Below are 18,837 nucleotides of genomic sequence, written 5' to 3'. Positions count from 1 at the left end.
GGCCCGGGTGGGGGTGCTTGGATCTCCCAAGAAAGGTGGACTGGGGCTGGGTGGGATGGGAACATGAGGGATCCATCAGGTTGGGACTGTTTGGAGGGAGAGAGTACTGAAAGACTGGGAATGAGGTGCATTTCAGGGTCGGGGAGAAGCCTGGTGCAAGGGAAACTCCCAGGAATCCACAAGGATGGCCCCAGCTGAGACTCCTAGCAATAGGGGATATGAAGCCTGAACTGGTCCTCTCCTGCAACCAGGCAAGACTTCCAGTGGAGGGATTGGGGCACTAAACCAGCCACACAGCCTTGACCTGCAGTCTGCCCTGGCTGTGGGATGTGCTGGGATTGCTACCCAATCTACCTCAGTTGTCATCAGAGGGCCTTTATTCAGTAACCGATGGAAACAGATGCAGAGACCCACAAACAACATTCGGCTGAGCTCAGAGAATCCTGCTGAAGAGAGAGAGGAAGGATTGTATAATCCAGAAGGGTCAAGGTTATCACAAGAAAACCCACAGAAATAAGTAATCTGGGCTTATACAGGCACACCGAGTCTGAATTGACAACCAGGGAGCCTGCATGGGACCGACCTACACATAGTTGTCAGTTGTATAGCTTGAACTACTCATGGGACTTCTAACAGTGAAACAGGGCCCGTCCCTAATGCTTTGTCAGGTTTTAGGGAACCTATTCCTTATACTGGGTCACTTTGCCCAGCCTTAATACAAGGGGAGGTGCTCGGACCTCCTATACCTTCATATTCCCATGTTTTGTTATCCAGGGGAGGCCTGCCCCTTTCTGAGCAGAAGCAGAGGAGGAGTGGATGGGGGAAGGCAAAAGGGAGGGGGTGTAGGCAATGGGAGGAGAGGAGGGAGGGGAATCTGTGGTCAGGATATAAAATAAATAAAGTTAATTAATTAATTAATTAATTAATTAAGCATATGTCTTAGCTGGTAGAATGCTTGGCTAGCACACATGAGGCCATAGTTTCAATTCCCAGCATGATATAAATCAGGTGTCAAGGCAAGGAATTTACTCCCAGCACTCAGAAAGAAGAGACAGGAGAATTAGGAAGTCAAGGTCTTACTCAGCTATATAGAGAATTCAAGCACGGCCTGAAGATATTGGGGTCCTACCTCAAGAAGAAGAGTCATGTATATTGAATATATTCTGAGATGTTTACACACATTTGGTCACGTGTGTGTGTGTGTATGTGTGTGTGTGTGTGTGTGTGTATACGTATACACTATCCACTACCTACATACTTGTGAGCCAGGGGGCACAATCAGCTTTGGTGATTCTTTATGACTGTTGTTTTTCTTCAGTTCTGAAATTATCTCAATATTAAACAGTTAAAAAAAGACTGCTGAAAAAAATCAGAAAGGCTGTGTCCCGTTAATTTACAAAGCATATCTTAGAATTCTAGGGTCTGGACATTTTGTCAGGACAACTGTATTCGTTATTTTCTCGGCACCAAGTTAAGATGCCTGAAGGCAGCGCCTAAGGGAGGAAGGACCATCTGGCTCATGGTTTAGAGTGACATAGCATTCTGTGATGAGGTCTGGCGGAGTTCGTGATGGCAGGCAGACCAAGGGTTCAAACACATGAGCCTATGCAGGAGATTGCACATTCAGTTGATGAGAAATGAGACCTAAACTATGCATCTTAAAGTGACCTTGTACCTTGTGAAATGAGCTCAGGGCTTTAATGTTATTTATTATATTATTGAGCTTCTCTGATCTTACAAATAATAAAGTAAATGATACATAACATTTATCAAAACAAAGTATTTGCTGAACACCAACCATTATCAAGGACAGGGGACACAAAATGACAGAAATGGTGCTTCCTCCCTCTACCAATCCACATTAGCAGGGCAGTGTTGGGCTATGTTTGTAACTCATAATCACTGACATACTTATTGATTTGTGTAGTTGAGAGTCTAAGCAAAATGTGCCTTGGTAAAGATGGGGGGTGATGTGGGGAACAGGAAGGAGGAGGTGATGGAGGACAGGCAGAAGGAGGTGGAGGTGATGTTGGGGACAGGAAGGAGGAGGTGATGGAGGGCAGGAAGAAGGAGGTGGAGGTGATGTTGGGGACAGGAAGAACACAGGAGTGATGCAGGGAGCAGGAAGGAGGAGGTGATGGAGGGCAGGAAGAAGGAGGTGGAGGTGATATTGGGGACAGGAAGGAGGAGGTGATGGAGGACAGGAAGAAGGAGGTGGAGGTGATGTTGGGGACAGGAAGAACACAGGAGTGATGCGGGGAACAGGAAGGAGGAGGTGATGGAGGGCAGGAAGAAGGAGGTGGAGGTGATGTTGGGGACAGGAAGAACACAGGAGTGATGCGGGGAACAGGAAGGAGGAGGTGATGGAGGACAGAAAGAAGGAGGTGGAGGTGATGTTGGGGACAGGAAGCACAGAATGGATTCTGAAGTGGCTCTGGGAGGCCTCTCAAGAGCCCTGCCCAGGGTCCTGCAAGCTACAAGGGCTCTTGATTTGGTGTTCTTTTTCCTTGAGACAGACTTTCTGTACTGTGCTTGCTGGAACCCAGTATGTAAACCAGGCTAACTTTGAACTAGAAGTGATCCTCCTGCCGTGGCTGATGCTGGTTTACAGCTGTGCTCCGTCACACTCAGCGGTCTTTGGTGCTAGGGAGGACAGGAGGGGAGGGGAGATGTCCTTTTCTGACTGAAGAGTGTCAGGTATTCATGGAGGGGGCTCTGTCCTGCTCTACCAGGTACACAGTAGCTGCTCACTAAATACTTCAGGGGAAAATGAGTTAATAATGAAGCATATATAATTGTTTCACACATATGTAAATGCACAGTCAAACATTTAGTCATCGAGAGCTTTTACTTTTCTTTTGCAAGGCTTATAAGTAGCGTAGAGGAAACAGTTTCTTGTGGGGTAAAAGAGAAAGTCGTTTCTTGTGATGTATAGACTGTGAAAAATTTATGATAACAAAATCAACAGGCATTCTGGAAATGTGTTTGCAGGGAGGGAAAGCACTCTTGACGTGGTCTCTGACAGACCTTCCACACATCGTCTCCAGTCTTTGCAGGGGAGCCCTCAGGAGGCCAGGTGGACGGGGCACGGCTGGAAAGTGACTGAAGACACGACCAAGGGGATGCAGAGACACTGGGGAGAGGAGAGAACATGGCTGACAGAAGAACTTGGGCTCTGAAAGAGAGAACAGAGGTGAGGGCCATGAGGATCTGCACAGGCACGGGCCTTGAGTAAGAACAAGCTCACAACATTGGGTCGTGGGCCATGACAGGAGTGTTACACCAAAGCGGGGGCCAGAAGGGGAGGCTGGAATTCGTGAGCTGCTGTGCTTTTCCTTTCCAATATTTGTAAATCTAAAGATGCTGTAAAATTTACATCTATTGGAATGGATGAACACAGACTCACTACACAAGAAAGGAACATAGAAAATTCTAGGAAATTAAGTTATGCTACTGGGCTTTGACACATTGCATTTGCAACTACCTGAATCCCTGTTAGGACATTCCCACATGTGTAAAGTTCCAGGGGAATAGGGAAAAGAGAGGCTGCAGTCAAAGCTTCTCCGCAAAAGACTAAAAATCCTAACAAGAATATTTTATCACGCACCTTACATAGTAGTGTTAGATCTATCTCCCCATCTCTGATGAGTTTAAAGCCCCTTCTGTCTTCCAACACTAAGGGCATTTTTCAGAGATCTTCAATGCTTATTCCAGGAGCTAATCCATGCCTTACCTCTTTCCTAATGAGGACAGGACACTTAAATCACTGTTACTGTAACATGAAGGAGCCTACTTCTTGGGGTTTCTGTCCCACATGGTACCCCACAACTGGCAAGCCCCAAAGAAAATTACACAGAGGTCTCCATAAGTGGTGCGGGAGTATTATCTGTATTCTGTCAATCATGTATTTTAATAAAACGCTGATTGGCCAGGCAGGAAGAATAGGTGGGTCAACCAGACAGGAAGTAGAGGCGGGACGATGAGAACAGGAATATTCTGGGAAGCAGGAAGCTCCCTCTGCCATTCCTGCCCAGATCACCGAAGAAGCAACATGTGAGCAGACAGCTGAAAAAGGTACCAAGCCACGTGGCTAACATAGATCAGAATAATGGGTTAAGATAAGTCATAAGAACTAATAAGTAGCCTGACCTAATGGACCAATCAGCTTTATAACTTATAGAGATCTCTGTGTGATTGATTTTCTCTGGGACTTGCCGGCTGTAGGGTACTGGGCGGGAACAGATACCCCAACAAGCAGGCCTCCTCATGCTACACATAAGTTATAAGCTGATTGGCCCATTAGCTCAGGCTTCTTATTAGCTCTTATGACTTATATTAACCCATTATTCTGATCTATTTTAGCCACATGGCTCAATACCTTTTCCAGAAGGGCAGGTCACATCCCGCTTCTTAGGTGTCTGGACAGGAGAGGGAGGAATTAGTTTCCTCCTTCCCAGAATTCTCCTGTTCTCATTGTATCACCTCTACTTCCTATCTGGTTTTCCCACCTATACTTCCTGCCTGGCCAATCAGTGTTTATTTTCCTTTGTTTTTTTTTTTTTCTTAAGAGGGGGAAGTGTTGCAGGAGAATTGCCTGTTCTGTATTCTGTCAATCATGTTTTAAATATGAAAATAATAAGACAGATCTTGATGAGAGAAGAAAGAGTAATATGTTTGGGCATCAGACTGACCAAGGTTGGACTTGTGACAGTTTTGTCAATTTGGTGAGATTCAGAATCACCCAGGAGACAAACCTCTGGTGTCCTTGAGGTTTTGGAGAGGTTTAAATGGGGAGGGAAGATCCACCCTGATGTGGTGGCGCCATCCCATGGACTGTGTCTCAGACTCAAGCAACTGTGTCCCTCTCTCCCCGACTATGGGGTGCAGATGTAGTGCCTCAAGCTCAAGCTGCTAAACCTGGAGATGCCCCCCTGCAACCACGATGCGCCCACTGTGATGCCACCAACGTCATCTTTCTGACTGGTACATTTGAAACTGGGTATGACATCACCTTCACTTCCAACAGGCATAAACAGCAATGCTGCAGTGGGCTGCTACCAGCCGATGGTCTCCGGCTTTCACTCTGGCACAGATAGCACTGAAGTGCGAACGCAGCAGGAGCTACAATTTCCATTGCGCAGAAGAACTGCAAACCTAGAAAATAGGTTAGGACCTCTGACATCAGAACTCAAGCTGTCAGAGCACACGTGTTCTATTTTTTGGGGATGTCTGCATCCCAGTGACCATTCCCAGGCAAGTTTAGAGAAGCTACATCCAAGTGTTCCACGGGCTGCCAGGAGCAAGCTCTGGTGGTGAGGGACAAAGCAGAAAGAAGGCTCAGATATTTCCCTGAACAAAATGCCAAGGAGAACATTAGTCGCTTTTATCCACAAAACTGAGTGGGGAGAAAACACTTGTCCGTGGTAAGAGATACAAACTCAGACCTTCCCATTAAAAAAAAAAAGCGGAGGGTTGGGCTGAGGCTGTTCCTATGGTTCCCACTCAAAAGTTCATGATGCTGAGGCTGCCTCAGAAGAGAACTGATCTTTTCCTACTTCAGACAAACAGAAACAGGAATCAAAAAGACAGGCATCAAAAGTTGTAAGTTTATTTGTGGAGTGACTCCTAATATCCTGAAGAAAAGTGTTCAGAGAGCAAACATACACAAAGCTACTTTGAAAAGCCATTTACACTTGTGAGCTTCTCTGAAACAGAGAGAAATGAAGTCTTGTACCCACAGGGCTGATGCACTCAGCAAACACGGCACTCTTGTAAAGAGCATCTTTATAATGTGTGTCTTAGTCATCCTCCGAGGAGAACACAGCACCGATTCCCAGGCCGTCGCCACTGTCCAGCTCCTTTTCTGTGTCTTCAGGGACAGAAGGGTCAGGTGCTTTTTCTCGGTTCCTTTTATTCTTATGAGTACAAATTGGGTTGTTTTTCTCTTTGATCTCAGAATGTGAGTTAGAAATGGGTTTTCTTTCTATAGCATGTTGTAGACAGTTATAAAACCTGTAAGGGATCAAATATATGGTTACATATACTGACTGGCATTCTAAAAGTTAATGACTGTAATACACCTAGACTTAATCTATTTTTTAAGCTTGACAATGTCATGGTTTAGCTTGATAAATTATAAAGTCAATCAACTAAAACTTGGCCTTCATCATTGTGAAACTGTGTTCTCACTCCTCACAGACACCCGTTTCTAGTCCAGGGCTGTGTTCCCATCTTCGCATCAGCATACCTCTCTCCTCACAGTCAGTTCCTTCCACGCAGTGATCTCCTTCTAAACCCTGCCCCAGGGCTGGGTCAGAGTTCCCCTTCACCACACTTCTGGCTGCATAATACTTTCTCTAGGAAATAATAGCACCTCATTTTGGAAACCCAGTGACTCCAAGGCCCATCTTGGGCGTTCACCATTCCTTGGGCAGAATTACAGTTACTTGGTGGTGGTCAGAATGCCCAGCTGTACTGTTACAAAAGCTGCGGATCTACCTTGGGCTCATTTTTCAACTGCACTGCCGAGCAGTCCTGCACACTTCAGTGCTTTCTGAAAGAACACTTAAGTACATATCCATCCCCATCCAGTTCACTGTCGTCATGACAACATCTGCACACTGCTGACTCCTAGAGTCCTACTGACCAGAAGCACACACTGTCCAACCTGGGCGAGACTGCGGTCAGCACTGGGAGGGGTTAGCTGTGGAGTTCTCATCTATGTGGAGTGGAGCTGGGGGCTGCAGCAGACAGAAGGGCGGCCAGAGAAACATTTCACCAACCCCTTACTCATTCAGTCACTAACAGTATTGAAGTCACCCGCTAGTTAAAGTAAATACCCATAAAAACCTAAATACAAGAACTCAAACAAATAGGGAAACATCACCAGACTGAATTTGGCAATGATGGCTTTCTTGGGTTTAATACCCAAAACAGACAACAACAGAAAACCAGACAAATAGCTTCCTAAGAAGCTAAAACTTTCTGTGTAAAGGGACCACTGCCAGGGCGGTGCCGTTCCCTGCACGGAAAGCGTAAACAACTGCCCATCAACAGATGAACAGGGGATTGTGGCTTCTCCTAATGTTTTATTAGTCAATAAAGTTCAGGAGTCAAATATTAGGGAATAAACTTGATAAATTCATGGAGCGACGGAACACCTTTCCTACTAAAAAAGGCTACTACCATTTTAGTTCCCCCTCTTCTCTGCATCCTTCTACCCCTTCTGCGTCAGCCAGAAAACTCGACAGTCTACACCATGGGTGGTCTCAGGGAGAAAACACACACAAATCTCCCACCACAGGAAAACACAATGGGGTGTGGCCAGTCTGGAAAAGGAAAGTGACTGAGGCATCCACAGTACAGCAGCGTCCTTAGTGGCAGGTTAGTAGTCAGGGGCTGTAGTCAGGGGCGGTCCTCTTGCAAAGCATGCACAAGGCCCCAGGATACCCAGTATTGCAACAAATAAAACCACAACCACACGAGAGTACACCAATACAGGCTACACACAGGACAGACTGCGTGATCAAGCAGCTGCAGCCACGCTCACACACATGGACAGCGGAGTGCTGGGAGCAGCTGTAGGACAGACAGAGGGCCAGAGTTCAGTGTCTGCTCAGGATGATGAAAGCTCTGAAGATGAATGGCGGTGATGGCTACCAATGCAGACATACACAATGCCATCGGTCAGAACGGCTACCTAATGCAGACGTACACAACGTCACTGGTCAGAACGGCTACCTAATGCAGACGTACACAACGTCACTGGTCAGAACGGCTACCTAATGCGGACGTACACAATGTCACTGGTCAGAACGGCTACCTAATGCGGACGTACACAATGCCATTGGTCAGAACGGCTACCTAATGCGGACGTACACAATGCCATTGGTCAGAACGGCTACCTAATGCGGACGTACACAATGCCATCGGTCAGAATGGCTACTAATGCAGACGTACAGAATGCCATTGGTTAGAATGGTAAATTTCTGTCACTCATATTTTACCACAGTAAAAAGGTTAAAAAAAAACCCAACCAGTGCAAACAGATTCAATTACTTTGCCTTTCTGATTTCTTTATTCTTAACAATATTATATATGCCAATATATTCAGCCCTTTATTCTGTTTTATTTAATATTTTATTATACAGTTGATGAAAAAAAGAACATTGTTAATTTCTTTCTACTCGGTGCCACATGGCTTCACTGAATCCAGGTCCTGACCCGGTACTAACAAAGAACCCCTCCAAAGGCAGATCTACAAACTTCTGGTTTCCCACCTGGATATTGTTATATATGAAACATCTTTTGGTGTCTGTCGGGTCCCTGTCTCCTCCAGTCTCCAATCTGGCTCTTTACGAAGCAGCCATGGTCCCAGGACTGCCCTGCCTGGCTCCAGATGCTCACCACAGCCTTTCCACTGCTCTGCTGAGCAGCTTTTCACCCGTCCCACAGAGAAGCAGGCATGGGGACTGCTGTTCACAAACATGAACGTGACCTTTTCTCTATTAAAAGTATCTAGGGTTTGAGGAGATGGCTCAGTGGGTAACAGCGCTTGCTGCGTAAGCGTCAGGGCCTGAGTTCAGACCCAGCACCACAGCCGAGGCTCGTGGGCGTCTGACCCTGAGGAGCAGAGACTGAGGGCACCGCCAGGGTTGGTCAGGGACCCTGTCCCAAGGCAGAGAGTGAGAGCAGGACACAAGACTTCCAGATCTGAACATATGTGCAGACCACACACACACACACACACCCCATACATAGGCACACCTGCATAGATACCACCCCCTCCATACATAGGTATACTTGTACACACAGAGCACACACCACATACACTGACACCACTCTCATACATACATATGTGCACACATGTGGCCCGACACACATATAACACACTGATACATAAGGATGCACACTGACACACGAGTACGCCATGCACACACACACATCATACCTACATATACATATGCACGCATCTAACAACACACACAACATATCTGTAAGTACTTTAACTTTTAACTCTTATCTTTGTCACGCTTCTAAATCAGCTATTGTTGATGTTTGCTGGCTTGAGAGCTCCAGTTCTATCTGAACCACGAGAAACATGTCCCCCCCACCGCCCTCTCCCCTTCTCCCCCCTCCTCCCCACCCCCTGTGCTCACCCGCTGTTGCTGACGCCCTTTTCCCTCTAAGACCAGGAGTTCCGTGCCTGCATCTGGCTGATGTGCAGCCGGCTCCCAGAGGAGCACCTTAATTTGCTCACATGCTCTGGAGCCACACGTAATCTTGTAATCAGGATCTTAAGACACTTTTTACCCTTCTTTAATTTTTTCCTGATTTTATATGATGAGCCTGGCTCTCTTGATAGTGGCATGCAGACTATCATCTCAAAATACATTTTTGAGTCAAAGGATTTAACTCATAATTTGATTTTATGGTTGGTGTGCGTGGCTCAATTAACTTCACCAGGTGTATAGTTAGTTGATCTTGGGCTATATTTATAATCTTGTTGAAATTCAGGGCAGAATATAGAGAAACTGAGCCATTGCTTCCTGCATTTCTACAAACGGCTCCGTGGAACACATCTGTAGACTTTCGACTCTGGTGGCTGTACGTGTCTCTGTGCAGTTCCTGTCTGCAGTCTGGTGGGCGGCCAGGCACGTGTCAGCTGATCCCACTTTGGGCAGGATGTTCATGCTTTGTGGCCGGGTTTATGAGCAATTTTTTAAAACCAGGATCTACCTGCTGTAATCCTGAGATAACCACTGTGGGGGAGGAATCAGCTTCTCACCCTTGCATTGCTCTGAGATGGCCACCGTGGGTGAGACATGGCTTCTCACCCCTGCAATGATGAGATGGCCACTGTGTGTGAGGAATTGGCTTCTCACCCCTGCAATGCTCGGAGACAGCCATGGGTGAGGCATGGCTTCTCACCCCTGCATTGCTCTGAGATAGCCATGGGTGAGGCATGGCTTCTCACCCCTGCAATGCTCGGAGACAGCCACTGTGGGTGAGGAATGGTCCTCTCATTCCTGGACCTAATCTGATACAGGTCACGCAGCTCTCCAGAGGAAGCTTCGTTAACTCTAAGGATTCCATGCTTTTGGGTGGGATGACTGTTGAGTGAATGAAGAGGAAGGGCTCTCCTGTTCTGAGAACTCACAGCAGGCACCAAGGCTTACCACAAAGAACATGATATTTAGTGATATCAGTAACTGTTCTCTGGGCTAGCATCTCCCCAGATTAGTGATAACACAATCAGAAACAAGACAGTGACCAGTGGAGCTGGGCTGAGGAACTTGGTGGGACAGGGTTGAACAAGGCTGTTGTGGGGACAAGTTCCCACTGCTATCACGGCACCTTCAGTTTTAGCTGCAGCTGCAAATCTCTAGGTAGTTGAGAGGTTCAGGCAGGGAGTTCACTGCATGGGTTTCCTCTGTAGCATGGACAAGACTCTGACAGCAGTACAGAGACCAGAGACAGACCTGGTCCACACCTGCTCTGAGAGAGCTGAAGGGATGCTGCACAGGCCGTGAGTGAACAAAGAGACAATGAAGATGGCAGGGAAATGACTGGATAGGTATTTAGGGAGTGATGAGACATGGGACTGTCAAGAGGGTGGGAAGAAGGAGAAAGGGAAATCACAAATGACGCCCAAATGCCCATTGCTCTGAAACTTGGAAACATGCAACTTGGGCTGGTGAGCCACAGTGCAGTGACTCAGTGGGTAAGAGCACCTGCCACGTGAGCCTGACAGCCTGTGTTTAGCCTCTGAAACCCATGCAACCCACGGAGTTGTCCCTGCCCTTCACAAGTGTGCTTGGGCTGCGCATGCACACTCACATGACGAGTGCATGCATGCGCACACACAAAACAACCCCCCCAAAAATACACCAAAACCCCAAACCAACAGATACACAGCTTGCCCAGAGGAGTGCATGTGGAAGGCAGTGTTTATAGGAAACCCCTGTACAAGGGAGCGTGTGCTCATCCACTTGCAGGTGGCAGAGCTGAAGAACAAGAACCCAGAGCTGTGAGCTGAAATCTAGTCTTCTTTCCAATGGGCTATGATGTAATTCCAGATCTGCTCCATGGCAACAGATGGCTGTGGAACCAGCCCAGGGTTCCACGGATGCTGGACTCTCTCTGGTGCACTCTCCTGGCGGTCACATGTCTGGCTGACTCTGTGAAGCCTCCCTCTGCAATCTCTGAGTGCCTGTCAGTGTGCCCTAGTCCCCCAGATGGCCTCAATCACCCTTTTTTTCTCCACAGGAGGTCTACAATCACACGAGCAGTTTAGACTATAAACTTAAAGGAGTATGTGTCCCCATTTTCAAGAATGACATAGGAATATATAAATTACATGGAAATGAATAACTGACTGTACCTTTCAATTCTTTTCTTGTTTTCCTCCATTTTCTGATTTGCTATAGTTAATAGGAACTCAATATATTCCTCTGTAACCATCAATTTTCCCTTATGGCTTAATGGAACTTCTAATCCATGTGTGCTCCGGACAGCCTAGAAGAGAAAGCAGTTTAGGTATGAAGAACAGGGCCCAGTGAGAGAGAGGTTCTGCCAGAGCTCAGCCGGGACAGTTCCCTTCCTCAGAGCACATAGGCCCTTGATGTCTGTCATTTAGTTAAACTCAAGCAAAGCAAAGGAGATGAACAGAGTTCTTGTCATGTACAGCTTCTTCTCCAGCAGGGCGTCTGCACAGGCATTCTCAGAGAAGCAGACATCAAAGAGTCCAGGAACTCTGAGCAGTTTCCACCCCACTAGAGCTAAGAAACAAAGGAAACATCTGTCTCTTCCAGCATCTGTTGGAGCGGAGATGGCAAGGAGAAGCCACGCTTCCTCCATCGTGCAGCGCGTGGGGCTGGCAATCTCAGCAGCTCTGTCAGGGAGAGTCAGGATATTCCCCAAGGAAGCTTGGGAGACCCTGGTGCTTTAAAGGAGAGATTCTGACAATTATCAGCTAGGAATTGGAGAACTCTCCGGAGCCAGCCCATCAGGAGACAATCTCAGAAGTGAGAAGATGGATGCTGAGCTCTGACTCAGGCAGGGTGTAGGGCCTGGCTGGAAAGGCACGGAGGCAGATATGATCAGACCAGTGGCTAATGGACATAGGGGACAAAGGAGAGAAAGGTGAAGAAATGGTTGTGCTTTCTTTTGGGGACCAGATATGCTGTGTAGCGAAGGCTTTGATTTACTGTCTAGATGCTTCCTAAGTTCTTTGTAAACCACCTCTATTTGTTAAAAACAGAAAGAGTGGAGGGAGCGAGAATAGCAGGAATTTGACATGTCCAAATACAGTATGTGCTGTGCAGACGGTGAACACAACACGATCTGGGCAAAATCACTATGGGTTGGCTTAGCCAGGGAAGGACAAGGAGAACGCAGTATTTAAGAGCCTTGGGGACCATCCAGATTGAGGGCTGGCAAACCTTTGCTATGAAGGGCAGATAATAAATCCCCTTGTTTTTTCAGGCCATGCAGTATCTGTCACTACTCAGATCTGATGGAACGGTGCAAAAGAAGTGGTGCCCAAGCATGAATCAGAAGGTAGAGTGGACTTGGTTTCCCAGCGGCTGGACGTGGTCCAAGGAGAGCAGTCTTCTGACCTCCGAGCTGACAGCAGACCCCAAGGCATCAAAGAGCTCACGGAAGTAATAAAGCATGGCTGTAATCAGGAGGTCACCAACATGGAGGACTAGATACCCATGAGGCTCTCAACACAGCACAAGCATACTCATTCCATTATCCCTTGATGACTCAGGAGGAGGCTGGGAGTGCAAAGAACCAGGTTCAAGGTAAGCAGAGAAGGGGGATAGAAAACAGGACTCAAATGTAAGCCCAAACTCTGCATTTCTATGTAGGCAGAGCCTGCCACTTCAGTAAGGCATTCTGAAGAGCGGGAGCAATAACAGCTGGCTCTGGTGACCCAGATTATGTCACAGCCACAGAACTGCTCCTGCCGATGACCTTACCATCATGGTCTTTCCTCGTTTTCCCACTGTGATGCCAGAGTTCCTGAAGCCAGAGTCGATGGCCACTGAATGCTGCAAGAAAACACACACCCTAAGTTTTGCCAGCTAGCCAGACCCTTACTTATGTCCCATAAGTGCCCTAAGCAGCACCCATCCCAATGAGACATTTGCCTCCTCTGGAATAAATACAAACCTCTCTGAAGAGACAGCACAGGCCTTTTCTACTTCCCCCTAGCACCCGACAGATTGGGCGATACTGAGCATGCTCATGGGCAGGGAATATCTGTGGCTCTACTGTATCAGCTCTGCCTGTCAGTCTCCACCCCAGCTCTGACCACAGAGAGTGAATCCAACAGGTAACAGCAGGGTTAGCTCTCAGGGCTGGACCTGGGTATGGAAACTGGACAAGTCAAACTTAAGCAGCATTTGGAGTATACTCTGGAGCAAGAGGCAATAAGGATACATCCAAATCTAGAGGAGAAACTATCCCAGGATGCCGAGTACTGCATCTTAACTGACGCTTAAAGGGCATCTCTAGGGGCTTCACTTTCCCCAGTGCCTGTCTCTGGGCACAGCTTTAAATGGTGCACGCTGGCATCTCTCCAGTGTGTTTCTTCCATCCCTCTACACAAGTGCCAATCAAGGCACCCACGGCAGGCCAACCCAGCCTCTCATTTGTAGAAAGGCTTTTATGCTGGCAATGACTCAGCTGCTCTGTGATGCACAGGAACGGAGTGCTCTTACTAAGTTACACTTGTAATGGAACAGCTCTGCGTGGAAGTAAAAGGTGTAAAAACGAACAGGGAGACGTCAAACAGGGAGTCCCACAGCTTCCTCCTAAAACTTGGAAGAAAACCAAAGACACAGGCCTGTGAAATTCACATGGAGGATGGTGAGGATGGTGGCGGCCATGTGTGAGTATGTATTTTATTTTCCCAGAGATGACCAGGAGTTCCTGTTCATAACACTCAATAAAAATAGTTAGACTGAACAACCAGATGAAAGCAACTAAATCAAAACATTAGCTGAATAAACCATCAATGAATTTCAAAGGGTGGCTTAAAGCCTAAAGCTGATTTTGCCCACAGATGTTGAGATTCAAGAGCCGGCACAAAGTCTTACCAGGGTCTGTGCGTCCTGCAGAGTCCGGCACTGCACGTGGAGGATAAACGGTTCGAACTTCAGAACGGCACTGCTGGTCGCACCCTGCAGAGCTGCCATCTGCAGGGACCAAGGGCAGCATCACACGGCTGCCCTGCCTTGCCCCGCCAACCCTTCCCTCCCACCTTCCTTCGCTCTCCTAGAAAGTCTTGCTTGCCAAGCACACACCTCTGTAATTCCTTTCCTCTGCTTTCTTGGCATTCTTTCATTAAGAACATTATTACAGCTTGTTTTCTTTCAATTGTTTCTTTAAGTTTATTTATTTATTGGGAGGAGTGTCTGCATTAAGACAACTCTCCTTGGTTCTCTTCCTTTACCATGTAGGTCCTGGATATCAACTTAGCCATCAGGATGGGTGGGCAGTAGGTGCTTTTATCCACGGAGCCACCTGATTTGCCTTTTTTACCCCCAAAGGACTTGATTTCTACCTTTCCCACAAATCTGAGTCTTCTGTACCCTTTCCAGCTGTTTCAACCGAAAAATGTAAACTATTGTTTAATTTAATTTCTTAAGGATGTAGTACCTGGAGCCTGTACTTTGGAAAGCTGGTGAAATGTTCTGGTGTTAGACTGAGACAGGGGCACAGGCACTGTGCGTCCCAGAAGAACGTTCTGCAGGGTATGAGATGGGCTGCTAAGCATGGGAACCGTGTGACACACAAAGAACTCAGAGCAGCCAGCACTTTTCTGCTCCCTCTGGACTGGTACAGCCCATCTCCTGCAGATGCCACAGGTAAAAGTACAGGTCTTTCTATTGAAGCACAACGTGGATGTGCGCAGTGTCCTTCTCAGCGGCAGCACAGCTCTACCAGCCAGGGTCCGCACACAGTTTACCGGCTGAGGCTCCACAAGGACATGGGCTATACAGTCTTTCCCATGCCGGGGTCTGGATTACCCCTCATTCCCGCGCTAAGCAAATATTACACCGTGGCCATCTAGCGTGTGCTGCTTGTTCTTAGCGACTGGAGTCACCCACCAGTTTCCTTCCTGAGTGGCATGTGGCATGTACAGCTGAAACAATGGCACGAGGCACACATAATACTAATCTGAGCTAAAATCTATACCAGTTATTATTTCTGCCTGCCTGGTACTTGGGAGCAGCACCCTCTCACCTTCACACACTGACTCTAGTGAGCCGTCAGTTATGACCCTGATCTCACCCTCCCTATCAACCAGAAGCCTCAATTGTCCGTGTCCAACCAGAGTCTATTATCAACCACTAGCAAAAGCAATTCATTTAGCATGAAGCATCAAATCCATCTAGGACAACTCAGAATCCGTCTTTCGGATTGGTCCATGGATGCTGGATAAAGGACATCTTTCTCTGCTGGGAGTGCTTGCAGTTTCCCTGGCTGCTACAAAGACCCTCTGCAGCAGAAAAGCAACTGCAGGCAGAGGAACACACGGCCCGCTCCCAGAGACACAGACAGAGCCACATGCAACATGAGAACACTGAACCTCAGCCTCCACGTCTGTCCTTTCATCTTTTCTGCACAGGATGGGACTGGATTTCTAAAGGACCAGAAGGGAAAGGCACCTGCCTGATACAACCTTCCATGTGCTCACCTAACACTCAAGTCTCAGAGACACACAACTGAGCACAGCCATGAAGGAGGCTGTGAAACGGATCCATGATGTATAATTATTTCAAACACTGAAGCCAGCAATGCAGAGAGGGAAAATCCCCTTCTTCTATAATTTGTTCCAGGTTGCAAAGTTATTAAATAACCGAAATGGAAGACTTCAATTCAATGTGCCAAATGCCCATAGACTCTCTGCTGCCGAGAGGACGCTCTGCTGAGCTGCAGGCACACGGACACTCTCAGCATAACGTTCTCAGCCCGACAGGACCAATGGAGCCCGAGTTCTGCAGGCTTCAGCATCTTCAGCCATTACAATTATACAGGTGAATCTTCTACTCTTTCCACACAGTTAAAGTAACTGTGGAATTTTAAAGTTGATTTTTTTTAAAAAAAATATTAAAAACTTACCACATCCTCTTTCACACAAGGTTTGTGTGTGACCAGCAGCCAGCAACAGTGCTGTTTCTGAACCCCAGAATCATTTGGGCTCTAAAATGACAGGTAACTTAATTATAGCATTTAACAAAACAAGTACAATGCATTGTACAGTATGATGGGCATTCTTAAATTAATACACATAAGGATTACTAAAAATAATTCAATATATTTTGGGGCAAAGACAACGAAGAAGGAAAATCAACTCAAATAACTTAGGGCTTGAATGATAACAGTACTCGTGTGTTCAGAAACACGGCTGTGTGTTTGCATCTGTGTTTGGGCTGGGATGCTAGCAACGGACACCCCAGGACTCATGAGTGCTAGGTGGGTGCACTCACCACGGGCCATGTGCCATTTGGTCATGTTTTTGTTGGAAGAGAAGGATGCAAAAAAAAAAAAAAAGAGAAGGATGCTGAGGGGTTAGATGCTAGCAGCATCTGATCACAAAAGATGACAAAGGGAGGGGACACCTGTAGAACGGTCCGGCTGATACCACAACCCAGCGTTTGCTGATACCTGGGATGGGCACTCCTCTCAACACGTTCCTCATCACTTTGGGCACAATTTTGTGATTTCTATTATTACACTGTATTGGCAAAGAAGCTAGGACCAAAGTGTCAAAGATTTGAAAAGGCTACTATTACAACATTGACTTAAATGTTGTTTATTTGCAAATTCTAGTAGGAATATACAGATGCTCCTCCAAAATACTTGAAACTGAAAGGAGAAGATCTTGCATGTAGAGATGGTTATGTCTCTAAAATAAACATTTATACAAGGGCACTGGAGGATGCTCTGCCATCTGGTCTCAGAATCACGTCTCCTGAAAAACTGGTTTTCACAGTAAGACTTTAGTAACAGTGCTTGGCCTTGTGCTGTCTGCTACAAACCTCAGAGCCAAACGAGTGGTCTACATTTAACCAATTTACAGGATCTAATACCATGACTTGGGAACATCTTCAGTTCCTCTATGTTCCTCTTATCCTGGTTTTTCACTTTCCTTCTTTTCTAATAAGAATAAAACTAAATACCAATGAAGTATAAGATACATAAGCTAAAAAGAAGTCCAAAAAGAGTCCTAAGACAGTTCAGGGTGAACAGTCACTACTAAGTGGGTACTAGGCTTCTGTCAGTCTGTCTGCACCTCTTTGGGTGTTTGTAGAAGAGTGGAGTCTGGGGACTCATGTCTCAGATATCTGGGTTGAGGGCAAGCATTACAGAAAAACAGCTACTCCAGAAGCTGAGGCAGGAGAATTACAGGTTCAAGACCAGCCTAGGCAGCTTCAAAATACCCTGCTTTAAAAGGTAAAAGGCAGGGAGGAGCTGGGGACACAGCTCAGTTGCAGAGTGCCTGCCTAGCACCTGTGAGGCCCCAGTTCTAGTTCTCAGTACTGCCACTCCTAAATGAAGAACACAAGCCAGACAAAAGCAGGTAACCAAAAGCCAAGGAGAAAGGAGTTCAATTTTGGCAATGGCTAAAATGGAAATAGGGCCGCAGGACATAGTACAACATAAATTTAAATTTTCTGAAGTAAGAAATGTGCCCCAAAGTTTCAGCAGTTGCTTAGCCAAGAATCCTGCCTTAAAAGGTGACTATGAAAAAGGACAGACGTTTTAATGTGTAATAAGGTTTGGAGGAGAGAAAACAGTGTTTCAGAGACACATTAGGAACGGTCTGAAAAAAAAAAACCCAGATGGGGCAGTGGTAGAAGGGGTGAGGGCAGCTAGCTTTGGGTGCCCACGCACAGAACGTGATAGAAGCATAAACGTGAATAGGCCTTGCTAATCCGGGAGTTCGGTAAACGATTAATTACTCTGGATCTACAAAGTGCACCCGTGTATGTGTGCTCTACGATGCTCTGGATACAGTAACAGTAACAAAATGAATACGAGGCAACTTCAACGAATGATGTGGGCCAGGCACGGTGACAAACACTGAAAATAAACGACTCAATTTCCTCCACACGAAATCCTATGCAACAGAAGTTATCTAGTTATCCTCAGTTCTTGGGACAGCAGGAGATGGGAGTAGGCACCTTTCCTAGGTCAATACGGATAACTGGTTAGCGTTCTCAGCCTGAGGCTTTTGCATCTCCAAATGTACCGGCTGCATTTAGAGCCAGAAAAAAAAAAAGGGCAGCGCTGCAGTAGTGGAGTGGGCCACTGGGTGGCAGTGACCCTGAACCTCAGCGATGCTCATTTAGAAAGAGCAGGGACTTGGGGAGAGCGGCTCAGGTGAGGATTCAGGTGCTTCCATCCCTCTAGCATTCCACAAATCCAATTCTCCTAGCGCTGAAGCTACTTTCACACCGTCCTGGGGACGCGGGTGCTTGTGAGAGCGGCGACAGGTAGGCAGCTAGCACCGTTGGGAAGCACAGGGACCGAGGTGGTACTGGCAGGACGAGCCAGGGAGCCTCACCCCGTCCAGGAGGAGGATCCGGCCTGCGCAGGAGCTGGTAGTGAAGAACTCTTCCCGCGAGTTCAGGAGCTCCACCACTGCCACCGCGTCCTCGTCCACGCTGCCTTTCCGGCTGAGGTCCGCCTTGCTAAGGCTCTGCGCCTTCCAGCGGCCGAACTCTGCACCGCGGTCCATGAGCCAGAGCGACCTGAGCTCATCCGCCGCGCGCCTCCGTGGGCGCGGACGTACTACCGCCACGGTGGCCGCGGAGG

At 47.2% G+C, this 18,837-nt stretch overlaps 1 protein-coding gene across 2 annotated transcripts; it reads right to left on the bottom strand.

Moving 5' to 3' along the window:
- Positions 1-2,829: 2,829 nt before the first annotated feature.
- On the bottom strand, positions 2,830-18,825 carry Tyw3 (tRNA-yW synthesizing protein 3 homolog). Of its 2 annotated transcripts, none has more exons than XM_048453534.3 (6): positions 18,587-18,825; positions 16,138-16,218; positions 14,109-14,207; positions 12,987-13,058; positions 11,384-11,517; positions 2,830-3,175 (listed from the first exon to the last, which is right to left on the bottom strand). In XM_048453534.3, the coding sequence occupies exons 1-6, from the start codon at positions 18,758-18,760 to the stop codon at positions 2,962-2,964; spliced, it is 774 nt and encodes a 257-aa protein (XP_048309491.3). In that variant the 5' UTR covers positions 18,761-18,825; the 3' UTR covers positions 2,830-2,961. The 2 variants fall into 2 exon arrangements, with proteins under 2 accessions (XP_048309491.3, XP_048309490.3); XM_048453533.3 differs by lacking the exon at positions 2,830-3,175 and adding an exon at positions 5,585-6,012 and having other exon boundaries at positions 18,587-18,820.
- Positions 18,826-18,837: the final 12 nt, after the last annotated feature.

The sequence above is a fragment of the Myodes glareolus genome, chromosome 17 (genome assembly GCF_982192425.1).
Source record: "Myodes glareolus chromosome 17, mMyoGla1.1, whole genome shotgun sequence".
Lineage (NCBI taxonomy): Eukaryota > Metazoa > Chordata > Mammalia > Rodentia > Cricetidae > Myodes > Myodes glareolus.
This window is presented reverse-complemented; position numbering and strand designations above follow the sequence as displayed.

Coding starts and splice junctions, on each gene's coding strand:
- Tyw3 (XM_048453534.3), bottom strand. CDS start 18,760: ATGGACCGCGGTGCAGAGTTCGGCCGCTGGAAGGCGCAGAGCCTTAGC. Junction 16,219..18,586: donor GGATCCTCCTCCTGGACGGG/GTGAGGCTCCCT, acceptor CTGTCATTTTAG/AGCCCAAATGATTCTGGGGT. Junction 14,208..16,137: donor CTTGTGTGAAAGAGGATGTG/GTAAGTTTTTAA, acceptor TGGTCCCTGCAG/ATGGCAGCTCTGCAGGGTGC.